The 15,923-nt window shown below is 35.0% G+C and overlaps 2 protein-coding genes across 2 annotated transcripts in view; both read left to right on the forward strand.

Moving 5' to 3' along the window:
- LOC136159954 (phosphatidylinositol 3,4,5-trisphosphate 3-phosphatase and dual-specificity protein phosphatase PTEN-like) overlaps positions 1 to 5,145 on the forward strand; it is an 80,354-nt gene extending 75,209 nt beyond the window's left edge. The window contains exon 6 of the mRNA XM_065922851.1: positions 5,112 to 5,145. Within this exon, the coding sequence (XP_065778923.1) occupies positions 5,112 to 5,114 (3 nt within the window). The 3' untranslated portion in view covers positions 5,115 to 5,145. The remainder of the gene's footprint in view (positions 1 to 5,111) is intronic.
- Positions 5,146 to 9,980: 4,835 nt separating this feature from the next.
- Positions 9,981 to 15,923, forward strand: part of PTEN (phosphatase and tensin homolog) — a 16,841-nt gene continuing 10,898 nt past the window's right edge. The window contains exons 1-2 of the mRNA XM_065922850.1: positions 9,981 to 10,114; positions 15,262 to 15,428. Of these exons, the coding sequence (XP_065778922.1) occupies positions 10,072 to 10,114; positions 15,262 to 15,428 (210 nt within the window). The 5' untranslated portion in view covers positions 9,981 to 10,071. The remainder of the gene's footprint in view (positions 10,115 to 15,261; positions 15,429 to 15,923) is intronic.

Consider the following 15,923-nt stretch of genomic DNA (forward strand, 5'->3'; position numbering starts at 1 on the left):
AACTTTTAGGAAAAAATTTTGAGGTTTTGATTTTCTTTTTGAGAAGGTTTGTTTTCAAAGCAGTTTTATTAAAGTTCTTATGTGTTATTATCTCTATACATGAATTCATTAGCTTATCTTTAATGAAGACTTCTATCTTCTAGAAGTAATAGATACTTTATTCTGAGTGACCCCAAGAAGAGGAAATTTTCTAGTTTCTCTGAGGAATGAATTTGTGTGCTAGTATAATCAAGTTATTTTTTTCTAGTCTATTTATTAAGTTTCCCCATATGGTAACCTAATGACAATTTCTCATCTTTTCATTTCAAGCAAAGTAAGCTATAATTATCCTCTTTTTTGGCTTAATAAAGCTCTGACTATAAGGTTTTTATTTTTTCTAACACAGTAATTCTCCTGGACTAAACTGTGTTTCGCTAATACATGGTATTTAAACCTGTTATCCAATCTATATATGCATAAAGTTATAAAATTATTATACCTTGAAGAATCTTTTGTTGTTTAGTCACTAAGTCATGTCTGACTCTTTTGCAACCTCATGGACCAGAAACCCCCAGGCTCCTCTGTCTATGGGATTTCCCAGGCAAGAATACTGGAGTGGGTTGCCATTTCCTTCTCCAAAGGATCTTACTGACCAGGGATCAAGCCCTTGTCTCGTGCGTTGGCAGGTGGTTTCTTTACCACTGAGCCGTGAAGAATCTTAGCAATTATGTCATTCAGAACCCATTTAATATAAATGGTAAAACAGATTTGCAAAGATCATTTTCCCCTGGTCGTTTAGTCTATGTAATAACTGAAAACCATATCTCTTAACCTCAAATCCAGTATTCTTTCTACTGTACTATGTTCTCCTATCCAAGTTAGTTTTATTATTTTAATCCCCAAAGCCAAAGTAAAAATAGAAATTTTTAAAAAGGAAAAAAGAAGTGTATTTTAATATATTAGAACCTTTTCAGTTTCAAGTCACAGAAACCCAACTCAGAATAGCTTAAACATAAGGAGACATTTATTGGCTTTTATAAACCTAGAAACTCTGACCTGGATCTAGATGTTTAACATATGTCAGAAATCTGTCTCTCAACTCTGTTTTTTCATCTTTCTATATAGGCAGACTCTTCACAAGTAATGGCAAGGTAGTAGCTCCGGGTTAACGTGCTATCTACTTTAGCAACTGCAGTGGGATGAGAGCTACAATTCAAGCAAAAATTTCTAGATTAGGTTCTAGTTTACCTGAATTAGGGTATGTATCGATCCTTAACCAGACATTCTGGCCAGAGGCTTGGGGTATATATCCAAAGCTGAAGACTAGGCCCCACCTCTTTCTCCCCCCAAGTCACAGGGAGAGAGAGAGCATCCCGAAGGGGAGAGGATGCTACACAGAGAGCAGTGTTGCTCTCTTCCCATTGCAGTTGCCAAAGTAGACAGCATATAAACCTGGAGCTACACAAAGAAAAAAATAGCAGTTTTCTGTTTCATATTATTCTCAAGGATTCTGTGGTTAATGTACCACTATTCAGCACACTGTTTGTAATTAGTTTCATAGAACTGAAGCACAGTAATACTCTAAACTTTGGAAGTTTTTTTGTCAGTGGGAAAAACAAGAGCTCTGAGAGGTTGTGATGTCTTTCAGTTTGCATAGCTAGTATGCATACTGTTAGAAAACCCAGGACATAGGAGTGAAAAAAATTAGACTCTTACTTAGGTTCAGATCTTGTTTTTGAACAAAACAAAAACAAAAGTGATTATGTACATTAGGACTGTTTTCTTATCCTTAAAATAGAAGAGATCTATCTTGTAAAGTGGTTGTAGTTTTAGGGATATATGTAAAATGTCTGGCATGTAGCTTAATATACAATAACTTGTGTCCATGGGGTTGCACAAAGTCGGACACGACTGAGCATCTGAGCATACACTATTATATGATGTCATTGTAATAATCACCACTCTTAAGAGCCATATTTCTCCCTTTTTTGAATTACTTTCCTGTAATAATCTTATTGTGATCACTCTGAAACATGGGTTTCCAAAATTTCAAGCAAACAGTGTCATGTTAAAACATTTACATTGTTTCTGAGTTTAGATGTGCCAGTGAGTAGTTTACTGAGGAAGAAAATTACCTTTTAAACTGAGGAATCTAGATTGTAAATTCATCTTGAAGAAGATGATATAAGAGGGTTGATGCACAGCAAAATGGGTAGAACTGGACCAAGAATACCATTTTATATTAACACAGAGCACACTCCACAATGCAAACTTAACAATGATGGAGTGTTAAACATAACATTACAATATATTAAGCGAAAACTGTAAGAAATTAGAAAAATTGATAGCAATGCTAGTAGAAATCTTTATAACATACTTTAAGATCGTACGTGTATGCTCCTTTCCTCAGTTGTGTCCGAGTCTTTGTAACCCCGCGTACTGCAGCCCACCAGGCTCCTCTATCCATGGGATACTCCAGGTAAGAATACTGGAGTGCCATTGCTGTTTCCTCCTCTAGGGGATCTTCTGGAGCCAGGGGTCAAACCCGTGTCTCCTGCATTGGCAAGCAGATTCTTTACCACTGAGCAACCTAGGAAGCCCTCACTTGAAGATCAGGAAGATACAAAATAAGAAGATATGTAGATTCCTTGAATAATATAATAAAATCCCATAAAATATATTTGTTTTCTCATTAAAAGAAGTTATCAGTACTAATAATTCATTAGGCCAACCATAAAAATCTCACCTCCAAGTAGAAATATATAAGCCCCATCCCTTTGTTATAATTCAGTAGAATGAGAAAGTTTGTTAAAATGTTTATTCAAACTCAATCAACTATTTGGAAACTTAAAAACTTTTTATTTTCTATTTTTTTCCATTTATTTTTATTCATTGGAAGCTAATTACTTTACAATATTGTAGTGGTTTTTGCCATACATTGACTTGAATCAGCCATGGATTTACGTGTGTTCCCCATCCCGATCCCCCCTCCCACCTCCCTCTCCATCCCATCCCTCTGGGTCTTCCCAGTGTACCAGCCCTGAGCACCCGTCTCATGCATCCAACCTGGGCTGGTGATCTGTTTCATCCTTGATAGTATACTTGTTTCAATGCTGTTCTCTCTGAACATCCCACCCTCGCCTTCTCCCACAGTCTAAAAGTCTGTTCTGTACATCTGTGTTTCTTTTTCTGTTTTGCATATAGGGTTATCGCTACCATCTTTTTAAATTCCATATATATGCATTAGTATACTGTATTGGTCTTTATCTTTCTGTCTTACTTCACTCTGTATAATGGGCTCCAGTTTCATCCATCTCATTAGAACGATTCAAATGAATTCTTTTTAATGGCTGAGTAATATTCCATGGTGTATATGTACCACAGCTTCCTTATCCATTCATCTGCTGATGGGCATCTAGGTTGCTTCCATGTCCTGGCTGTTATAAACAGTGCTGCGATGAACATTGGGGTGCATGTGTCTCTTTCAAATCTGGTTTCCTTGATGTGTATGCCCAGGAGTGGGATTGCTGGGTCATATGGCAGTTCTATTTTGGAAACTTAAAAACACTTAAATAATTTTGGGTCATTGAGGAAATAGAAATTCATATTAGGTGTTATTAAGATAATAGCAAATTGGAGAGAGATGGATTAATAAAGATGAAAATATAAATTTATGAGTTAGCAAACAGTAAGCCATTTGAACTAATAAATCCAAACACTGATTGTTAAAAAATGCCATTAAAATCAATACATCTTTTTGGAAGCCAATCAAAGGTAAAAGAAAAGAGAAAACAGAAAAATCACAGGTTTGAGAAAGGAGATAGAACTACAGTGTGAAAGTGATATTAAAAATTATATTCAGATCTATGCTAATGAATTTGAAAATGTCAATGGAAAATGGACAGTTTTTTAAAATTTATTTTAATTGGAGGCTAATTACTTTACAGTATTGTGGTGGTTTTTGCCATACATTGACATGAGTCAGCCAGAGGTGTACATGTGTCCCCCATCCCAAACCCCCGTCCCACCTCCTTTCCCATCCCATCCGTCTGGGTTGTCACAGTGCACTGGCTTTGAGTGCCCTGTTTCATGCTTTGAACTTGCACTGGTCATCTGTTTCACATATGGTAATATACATGTTTCAGTGCTATTCTCACAAATCATCCCACCTTTGCCTTCTCCCACAGAGTCCAAAAGTCTGTTCTTTGTGTCTGTGTCTCTTTCACTGTCTCGCCTATAGGGTCGTCATTACCATCTTTCTAAATTCCATATAGATGTGTTAATATACTGTATTTGTGGTTTTCTTTCTGACTTCCTCTGTATAATAGGGTCTGGTTTCATCCATATCATCAGAACGGACTCAAATGTGTTCTTTTTAATAGCTGAGTAATATTCCATTGTGTATATGTACCACGACTTTCTTAATAAGCATGTTATCATAAATGTGTCAAGGTGAAATGCAAAGTCTGAATAGACCATCTTAAGAGTGAAAATGTGTAGGAGTCTTTAAGAAGTAAGTACCAGATTTGTATTTCAGCCTGCTATAATAACTTGAAGCATCAAATAGTTATGTTATTTAAATTGGTCCAGGTATTGGAAGGGATGTAACTTCCCAGAGGACTGCTCACATTGCCCTCCTACCTCAGTGTGATAAGGATAACATTGTTAAAACCAGAAAGCATAATACAGGGGAGGTTAAATAGTTTGGCCAAAAGTAAGAGTATGTGGAAGGGAGTTGTGAGACATAAGAGTAGAAAATGAATTCGAACTGTATTTTTATGTTTGTTAAAAAATTATGGGCTTCCCTGGTGGCTCAGTGGTAAAGAATCTGCCTGTCAAGCAGAAGACGCAGGTTTGATTCCTGGGTTAGGAAGATTCCCTGGACAAGGAAATGGCAACCCACTCCAGTATCCTTGCCTGGGAAATCCCATGGACAGAGGAGCCTGGGGTTGCGGAAGAGTCGGACACAACGTAGTAACTAAACAACAAACATGAAGAATTGTAGTGTTTGATAAATTTGTTCTTATTTGGGGAGGCACTGGGAAGCCATTTAACATTTTGAATTAATTGTTTATGTGATTAATCTTATATTTTTGTCAAATTAAAAATGTGTTTCCTTTGCTCTATGATAGTGATGGTATTAGAAGAGATTTGGCCCTCAGATGCTGGAGAAAATAGTAAGTTGAGTAATTAACAGAGGTTGGTCCATGCAAGAATATGAAAGCTTCACCTCTGATATATTGTTGTTTTTTATGCGCTTGTGAGATTTCCAGCTTGAAATGTCCAGCCATGTGAATTCTGGACTGGAAGTGAGGAGTGAAATCATATTGAGAGAGACAGTTTTTGGAGTTAATGTGTAAGGTTTATAATTAAACTACTGAAGTAGATGGGGAAACAGTGGCAACAGTGGCTGACTTTATTTTTCTGGGCTCCAAAATCACTGCAGATGGTGATTGCAGCCATGAAATTAAAAGACACTTAACTCCTTGGAAGGAAAGTTATGACCAACCTAAACAGCATATTAAAAAGCAGAGACATTACTTTGTCAACAAAGGTCCGTCTACATCTAGTCAAGGCTACAGTTTTTTCCACTAGTCATGTATGGATGTGAGAGTTGGACTATAAAGAAAACTGAATGCCGAAGAATTGATGCTTTTGAACTGTGATGTTGGGGAAGACTCTTGAGAATCCTTTGGACTGCAAGGAGATCCAACCAGTCCATCCTAAAGGAGATCTGTCCTGGGTGTTCATTGGAAGGACTGATGTTGAAGCTGAGACTCTAATTCTTTGGCCACCTGATGCGAAGAGCTGAATCATTGGAAAAGACCCTGATGCTGGGAAAGATTGAGGGCAGGAGAAGGGGATGACAGAGGATGAGATGGTTGGATGGCATCACCGACTCAATGGTTTGGGTGAACTCTGGGAGTTGGTGATGGACAGGGAGGCCTGGCGTGCTGCAGTTCATGGGGTCGCAAATAGACAAGACTGAGCAACTGAACTGAGACTGAAGTAGATAGGATTGATATAAAGAGGGGATAGCTGAGATTGATTTTGGGGGGACAAAAAGAGAAGAGATAGCCAATAAAGATCAGAGAAAACCTTTACAGAGTGTATCCTGTGAAAGAAGCAGGGAGTTTTCAAAATGGCAGGCAGAAAATGAGCCACAATGATAGGAAAACAGTAGAAAATGACCATTAATGACCATTAGAACTAAAAACCTTTAAGAAGTCAGCCTTATGCTAACAGATTTCCAAGAGTTAAGGAGACTTCTCTTCAAGAGTTTGAAGAGAGAGAAGATGCAAGCTTGAGAGGGATACAAGATTTTGGGAGAGTATATGTTTTCGGTCTTAGAGTTGTTTGCTTATTTTGGATAAAGGATGAGTTATCTGAGCTTTCTAATAGGATGGACAGGTGGAGAGAATAAAGGCCGATGCCAGAGAGGCGATAATTCATAGAACACTTGCAAAAATGGAACCAGTGTGAACATGAAGAGACACTTTTATAAAAAATATCAGCACTAAAAAGATTTTAAGGTGAGAGAAAATAATTCTGAGGGTGCTCACATTGGGTTACCTCAGGGTTCCCAGTAAAATGAGAACTTAGTTCTTTGATGGTGATGTTTGGGACTGGACAGAAAGAGAGGTGGATAAACAAAATGCTGAAAACATTGTAGTCAGGTGTTAATAAGTGTATACCAGGGGAAAGAGTTATTGAGTGATTCAGATTTGGATAGGTGAGGCTAAGTAAAGACAGTAGAAATGTAAGCTTAGAAGGAATAGTGGGAGGAACACTAAACATCCTCCTGGCCTGTGAATAAAAGGGAATTGAAGCAGTGGCTGCCTTTTGAGATGATGGCCAGGAATGTGATCCTAAGTCAACCTGTAGAATGCTAAGTTTAGCTAAAATTAAAGTGGTTTTAATGTTTTACTTGAGGAAAAAAAGTTAATATAAGTAATTTTCTAGGAGAATATTTAGTGGTAGAGAGTAGAACTATATTTTGGGGATGTAGTTATAGACCAGTTTAGCTTAAAAATTAATTCAAGATTAGGATTGATTTTTATTAGGCTAAATTTAATGAAAAATGGAAAAATTTGAATATGTAATTTTTAATCTTCAAGAACTTTTAAAGGTCAGCCCTCTTTTCATATATGTAGAATTTTTGAAGATCAGTAAGTTCATTTCTTAGATTTTTTAAAAGATATATATATTTAAATTTAATCTTAATATTCAAGATGCTGTAGGTAAAACATGCACACGAATCATTGTTTTCAGTGTATGCATTCAGGATATATGATGTTCAAAATATTATAAATCACATTGTCAACTTAGTGTGTAAGTTTTGCTCGTTTTATTTCAAATCCTAGATTACATTGTGATTCATTGTTTTGTTATTTACATTTTAGTTTGGTGCATCACAGCCGTGAGAGACAAGAATAGAGGGAGGACATTTCAAGGGCTTATAGTACACATTTGGACCTTCCAACCTTTTTTTTTTTTAAACAAAGCTAGAGTTTATTTATTATCAAATATAGAGATCTAACATAAAACTAAAACTGATTTGGTGGTGCTGAACTCTTTTAGCATTTGCTTGTCTGTATCTGTAAAGCTTTTGATTTCTCCACAAGTTTTAAATATCTGTTAATTTGGGCACATTGAATTTGAAATGCTGGTGAGCTAACAGATAAGGATTGCAAAGTTAAGATACAGAAGACTAATTATACATAATTTGATAGTAAAATAATACATTTAAAATTACATTTTCCAGCATTTTTTTTGAATTGTGTCAATAATTTTGATTCTTGTAATTACACATTAATTACTCATTCATTGCTAGCAGCTATTAGATTCATAGCATTTTTTTCTCTATGCGTTTGCCTTTTTGTTAAGGATTAACTGGGTTTCTAAAACCTGTGTTACAGATAAACTACCAATCACTTGCTACTTGAATAAAATTAAAACTTTGAAAATCTTCTAGTTATTTCATGCACACTTATACCAAGAATGAAGATAAGGAGAAAAAAGATCATCTTTCATTCCATTAAGCCCCAATAAATAACTTGACAACTTGGTTGTCTTAAAGGTTTCCATTGATTTAATTTTTTAATTTTAATTTGATTTTAATTTTTAGACTAGATTTTATAAATATACATGGTTCAAAAAAGATCCCCCCCCCCCCCGCCGCCAATCCATCTTCCGTGTGCTGTTTCCCGAAACCTGCTTTGCAATTCTATGTTTTATCTTGATGAACATGAAAAGGGTTTTTTTGGGGGTCAGGGTTAAGTGGCATTAAGTAATGTGATACAGAGAATAATTTTAAGCTTAACAGTTTTTAAAATTTAATGATAGCTTTTACATTGGTATTTGTAGCAACTCTTAAAATAACACAACTTTCATTCTGTTTAAGAAAATATGTAGAACTAAAAATACTGCAGTTCCAAAAATTATACCTTAAATATTTGGTAGAATTTCTAAAATCACTGATTTGGATTTCTATAACATTTTGTTGTTTTAGCATGATTTTGTGTTAACTTCATTTAGTATTTAATCCCCATGAGAATCTTGTGAAGGTAGTATTATTGTCTTCATTTTCCTGAAGAAACAGAATTTGTGTTTTGACTATCAGCATTCACATCCAAGTCTCCTGATCTTTGTACTGTAGCCATAATCTTAGATCTTTTTCCATTATTTGGTCTTTACATATTTTTTTAATTGTAATAAAATCATACTAACCTTTATAAAAGTACTGAAATGAATACCTATATACCTGCCATTCAACATTCATACTTATCTTTAAACTTATATAATTGTACTTTCTACTATTCATTAGGGAAGGAAAGCATAAAAATCCAGAGATTTTAATATATTGGGCAATTTAGATGCTGATATGACATCTCTAAGAGAAATACTGCAAATTCTAGGCTGAATGTTTAAATTTTCCTGAAGTCATATTGTGTAACAGGAAAAGAAACCTTCAGTAAGTTCCTTAATACCTCATTTATTGAGCCCATTAGTGAATGCATTGCTGCACACATTAGATTTTTTTTTCTTGAGGTAAGTCAGGGTCTCCATTTAAACACCACATGAATTGTATATATTTTTAGCATTTGTATATTTGAGAGTCCCTTGGACAGCAAGGAGATCAAACCAGTCAATTCTAAAGGAAATCAACCCTGAATATTCATTAGAAGGACAGATGCTAAAGCTGAAGCTCCAGTACTTTGGCCACCTGATGTGAAGAGTTGACTCATTGGAAAAGACCCTGATGCTGGGAGAGATTGAGGGCAAGAGGAGAAGGGGACGACAGAGGATGGGATGGTTAGATGGCCTCACCGACTCAGTGGACATGAGTTTAAACAAGCTCCAGGAGATAGTGAAAGATAGAGAAGCCTGGCATGCTTCAGTTCACAGGATCGCAAAGAGTCAGACATGACTTCGCAATTAAACAACAAGAACATACTTAATTCTTCTAAAACGTTACGTATTTCCAAGGTAACATAGTAGCTCAGGGACACCTCTAAGTACCTTGTTATCAGATTATAGCATACATTTGTGTCAGCTACATACTCTTGTTTTTGTTGGTTTCTAAAGCCAACATCTTTTTTGCTGCTGCTATTTCTGTCTCATAAAGGCAGTATGCCTTTAGTTTGCTGATTCTGATAGGCTTTTGCCTAGAAAATAAGTATCCAGGTTTGTGAGGAATTTTGTTCTATAAATCCTTGCGGGGAACCCTATGTGTGAAGGCTTTTGACAGTTATTTTGGATATGCACTGGCCTTTGCTTATTGGGTGCATGGTTCAAAGATTGTTGTGATCATTGAATAGATGGGAGTGTTTTGATTGCATTTTATTATGATATTTCCTTGCTATTACCTAGCTAGATTTAAATGTTAGATCATTTAAGGTCAAATTTCTAATGTATATGTGTTCTTCACTGGATACAATGAAACTTTTCTTTTGACTTTTGTCTTTTTGTCTTTTTTTGTTTGTTCACCAGGGAGTAACTATTCCCAGTCAGAGGCGCTATGTGTATTATTATAGCTACCTGTTAAAGAATCATCTGGATTATAGACCAGTGGCACTGTTGTTTCACAAGATGATGTTTGAAACTATTCCAATGTTCAGTGGCGGAACTTGCAGTAAGTACTCTAAATTCTCATCCTTTCATTTACTGTAACACTTTTCTTAACTTATGTAGAAGTTCATTAAAAAAATCTAGAAAGAAATTTACCACATTTAAACTTTGTGCAAGTTTGTATGTTTCTGAGGTGTCCAAACTGATCACTTAACTGCGCGGTTCGGCACACGCTGGCCTGAGGAAGCTGAGACCACTGGGTGTGAAAGTCTTGGAAGCCACATTATATTTATGAAAGAAGTGTTCTGTGCCACAGCGCCCAAATGCAGCCTGTATTCTGACTTGGTGACTGAAAGCCTGTCCTGTCAGTGATTCAGAATGAGTAGCATTGAGACTCACCACTTCAATGATGTTAGGGTAGGAACCAATTCCTCAGTATCCTAGGAAGACCAGATATTAATAGAAATGGTGATGAGGACGTTGAAAACAATTATAAGACATGGCGACATGCTGAGGTATATTAATTGAGTGTGGAGTATTAGAGAAAACCTAGATTGAGATCTGAGTTCCAGTGCTAAAGAGACTTCTCAAACGGCTCACCTGCCAGTACTGGAGACGTGGGTTTGATCCCTGGGTGCCCTCCAGGGTGATTCCTTTGGAGGAGGAAATGGCAACCCTTTCCAGTATTTATTCTTGCCCAGTGAGCCCCATAGACAGAGGAGCCTGGTGGGCTGCAGTCTGTGGGGTCACAAAGAGTTGGACCTAAGTGACTGAGACCCCCCCTTCTCCCCCCAGTGCTAGAGTTGTCATTAATGAGCTATGTAACCAAGGGCACATCATCTACCTCACCTCTCTTTGTCTTTATCAATAGTATGAGGATATTTTGAAATCTGAAACTTCCTAGAAAAGCGCTGAATGAAGATCATGTCATTGATGTCTGCCTTTAATTTATCTCTCCCATCCTAACCTCTGTAAGCCTACCTCAGTCCTCCTGGTCCTTTTCTGCTTCTCTCCTATTCTTTGTTGGAGTTTTTAAGCTAGACTGATAGTAACCTTAAAACCTTGACCCTGAGCAGGTGGTCATGAGAGAACACGTGGAAGTATTAATGCAGCCCTGTAAAAGAACAGACTGTGTGCTGCTTTTTTCTGTTACCGTTTTTTGTATTAAGTTTCTGTCTTGGAAGTGATTAGTTGTAATTTCATGTTTGTGTATATGTGTGCTCAGTTGTATCTGACTCTTTGTGACCCCATGGACTGGAGCCCGCCATGTCTATGGGATTTTCCTGGCAAGAATACTGGAGTGGGTTGCCATTTCCTGTTCCATTTCATGTTTAAGAACTATGTTTTATTTATTTAGAATACAATTTTATAGTTTCTAGATAAGATGTAACTGTATTATTTTTCTAATACCTCTAACAGTATTTCAGTAATACTTTTGCAATTTGTTGATGGTTTTATTTTTTAGCTTTAAGTTTTCTTCTTGACAGTATTTATGTAACTTAAAAGCTTTCTGACCCTGAATTAATTTATACCTAGGGAATTAATTTCTTTATGTTGTTTATTTTTGTCAGGTGTGATCACCTTCATTAGATCTTTCCTGTATTCTTAGGGCAAGTTAACTTTATTTATCAAAGACCACAAGGTCTGTTAACATAGCACGTGGAAGACTTCAAAGAGACCTCATTGATGTTTTTGTCATCTCAGTACAATTTTAAAAACTGCTTAGTACAAGGTACTAGGCTGTCAAGAGGTGATTGGCATAAGAACTTAGAGTTATAGCAGAGAAGGGCAAGGAAGAAAAAAACAAAACTCATGCTCTTCCTAGCATGAGTTAGATTTTAGTGTAAGATTCAAATAGCAAGATATAAAATATTACAGAAATAAACATTTAGTTCAGTAATTTTATCTACTCTAATTTTTTTTTTCTTGTTGATCTCCCTAGCAAACATTTATCATTTCTTCTCTGCAGCTGTGCTCCACCTTTAAACCATGTGTGTGTATGTCTGTGTATACTGGATCTCTCAGTGTTATGTTTAAACTTTGCAAGTTACTACTCAGATCTGTTTAATCTTTACTAATTATCCAGTTCTTTGTTTACACACTTTGATTCAGTACTGTCTAGTAAAGCTGTAGTATAAGTAATATATTACTAAATGTGTGGTTGTATGTGTAAATTACAAATAGTATGTTCAGAAAAATCAAGTTTAGCGGGGGTTGTCAAATAGTTTCATGAAGGAAGTCCAGCTCTTTATTGAACATTGGAGAAAGCATGCAATTTAGATTGGCCTTTAAACCAAAGAAAATTACAGGCAGTAGGAAATAGCTTGAATTGAAGCACAGCAAAAGGAAATGAGCTGGACATGAAATATAGAGACGGAGAATAGAATAGGAATGAAATGTGTGGCTGACTGTTAGAAGACTCTGAATAGGGATATCAGACTTGATTTGATAAATACTATGATGTTAGTGATCATACTAGAGGCTTAAGCTGTAGTTAGATACAGTTTTATAGAAAGTAGTGATTGCATGAGGGAAGAAAAAACAGTGGAAAATTAAACAGTTGCATTACATAACTTTCTTTAAGCCAGGTATGCTTTGCTAGGGCAGTCAGATGATTAGTTTTTCTTCTGCCGTTTATATCTAAATATTTTACTCTGATCAGGTGAATAAGTCACAGAAAAGGGAAGAACGAAAAGGGAATCTGAGACTTGGAGACATGAATGTTGATATTTTGGTTTTAAACATATGTTTTAAATCAGGTAAAGGTGAGCTGCTTACATGAACATATTCAGTTGGTACTTGAAAGTATGGATTTGAATTTATGTGAAAGATATGTCTGATATTTTGAGAAGCATCAGGAACGAGACATGGTAGTTAAGCCTTTCATATAAATTTGGTATGGGGCTAGAATATGGGAAGGCTCAGATGGAAACAGTGTGAGGGCTGAGACAAACAGGATTCGTAATAGTTTGGGTTCAGGAGGAGGAAGAGGAATCGGTGAAGAAAACAAAACTTGAAAATAAAGTATCTTCTGCAAAGTTGTTGTGGGTTAACAACCTTTTTCTTATTTGATTATTGTCTTAATATTTCTAAATAAAGAAAAAGTTGCTATCTTCTGTGTATCTAAAAGAGTTAAAAAGGTTAATAAAAGATAATCACTGTGATTTTTGTCTCATAATATATCAATATATGTACATCCAAAAAAAAAAATTCTAAGTTTTGTTTCATTTCTGTTTTTTTAGAGCACAGTTGATCCTATCAAAGATATATATATTTGTGTGTGTGTGTGTGTATATATATATATATCTCAGTTGTGTCTTAGTCAAAAGAACCATACTAATGTTGGACTTCTGTTAAGTTTGGTCTTATCTATCTAAAAATGTGAAATTCATATTGTAAAGAAAATTGTCTTCTTTAGGGATTTGAGGGAATGTTTTTCACTTATTAAAACTTTAGCTTAGTTTTTTGAGGAAATATCTAAGTAACACTAATTTCGAATCATTATTTATTTATATAATTCTAAAATTCTTGAAGGTGCACATTTTAGATGTAGTTTAATTAAAATCTATTAATTCAGATTTCACAGTTAATTTGCTTTTTAAAGTCCTAAGATTAAGATGATCAGATTCTGAATTAGTAGAGTTTGAATTAATATGATTACAAGGCATTTTCATCCTGATTGGTTTTTGTCACAGTTTTAAAATCATACTTTCTTTGTTCACTTCTTCAAGCTGGACTTCTCAGTGAAATTTTCAGTATCAAATTAAGTCTTGTAAAATTGCTCTTTGTACTTTGAATCTTTAGTCAAGGAAGTGAAAATTATTGATAGGTTGTTAGTGTAAAGTTTCTCTTTTTAGAGTTCCTTTTTCTCATCAATGTCTCACAAATCCATATTGCAGTAAACACTCATGCTTTTTATCAAGCTTACTATTTGTTATGTGATTGATGATACTGCATTAAGTATTGTATAGATGAGCCAGTAGGTGTTTATTATACTGGCAAATTTATTTAGCTTGAATAAGCTTTTTGCCTTGTCCAGAGTTGTGGTCACATTGATAAAGAATGTGATACATTTTTTCCCCCATATTTAAGGATGATGTCTTTTGGTCCTGAGAACTTTATGTCTATATATTTATATATTTCTCATTCACTTTATGCAAGCTTATGTTTTTATTTCTTAATTATCTTGGTATGTTTTGAAACTTCAAAAACCCACTTCTTCCCTCCTCAGTTTAATTACTTTCTTTCTTAACTGCTAGGATCTTAATGTTTATAACTTGAAGCCACGTTCTGTCATCAGTGTCATTAGTATAAATGTATTTATGAGTAGATTTAAAAAAATAAAGCACATAAGCCTTTCTTTTCACACTTAGCTGCCTTTTAGTTGCATTGCTAATATAAACACAATATATTTTGAGATTATTTTATTTTTATTATTTTTTTTTACCACTTATTTTAAAACAGACATGGACCAAAGTCAAAATACTTGTTAATGAAAATGGAGTGTGTTTTGAAGAGAGGGAGGTTGTGCTATAATTTGTACTTGATGAATGTTGCATTTCTTTGCAGTCACTTCAAATCTCTTTCCTCCTGTTTCTTGTGGTGGTGGCTTTATATACCTTTAAAATATGAATTATAGGTAAAATGAAATATGGTTAATATTTTTTATAATTATTGAAACTTGTGTTTATGGAATGTATTATAACTTTGTTATAGGTTATATTTTCTTGTGAATGTGTAAGGATTGGTATTTTGTGGTTTTTATTCTATGTTACAGACTTTAAAATACTGCAGCAAATGCCTGTTTTAAAAGTTCCTTCTTATGCAGTTCTTAAAATTAATTTTTATGCAGTTCTTAAAATCATTTATGTTAGATTTTAGCATTGTAATGTTAAAGTTTTGATGTTACTGTATACTGCTACGAGTTCAGTCTTGGTACTTAACTATTTATGGAATAGAAGTGACTTTAGTATCAGTAATATTACCTCATATTGATGGTACTGATTATATTTTGCTGTAGTTTATTTCCACTGATTTATTTCTATCTATGTATCTATCTGTTATTTTGTATCCATTGATTTGTTTTAGATGGGGCATTAAAGATGCAAAATTACTACTTTGTGTCTGTTGCTAATACTAATCATCAAAATAGCTTTTGACAGTTAAAGACATTTCCTGTGAAGTGATACTAGTATGTATTTGACCATGCAGATCCTCAGTTTGTGGTCTGCCAGCTAAAGGTGAAGATATATTCCTCCAATTCAGGACCCACACGACGGGAAGACAAGTTCATGTACTTTGAGTTCCCTCAGCCGTTGCCTGTGTGTGGTGACATCAAAGTAGAGTTCTTCCACAAACAGAACAAGATGCTAAAAAAGGTTTGCTCTTTACTTTTGTTGGGAAAAATATCCAAAATAGCCATACCTTGAATAGTAACCTCAGGTCTTTTGCTTAAAGCATTTAGTTGGACAGAAATCATTCTGAAAGGAGAGACTAAAAGATGTGTTTTGTGTCCGACATCTCATAAATGATGAATAGTTTTCTACTAAATCTGTATGTGCTTTGCTTACTGTGGCATCATTGAGCCATTATAGTGGTAAATAGTCCTAGGAGAAGGAAAAGGCCATGTGATATTGTAATTTGAGATGAATTTTTCTTATCTTGGGTTATGCAAATAAATTCTATAAAAGTATTAAAGATTGCATACGTACCCCATTCAATCGGTTACAGTCCTTTTAGAAGAGATGATTGATTAAACCGAGAAGTAAGCATGGGTCATGAGTTTGAAAAAAATTTTTGGTCTGTTTGTATAAATAAAATCTGTTTCCCCCATTTTGGTTAATGTTTCTTGAGACTGGGTCATTTTATATTTA

Source organism: Muntiacus reevesi, chromosome 2 (assembly GCF_963930625.1).
Source record: "Muntiacus reevesi chromosome 2, mMunRee1.1, whole genome shotgun sequence".
NCBI classification, from domain to species: Eukaryota; Metazoa; Chordata; class Mammalia; order Artiodactyla; family Cervidae; genus Muntiacus; species Muntiacus reevesi.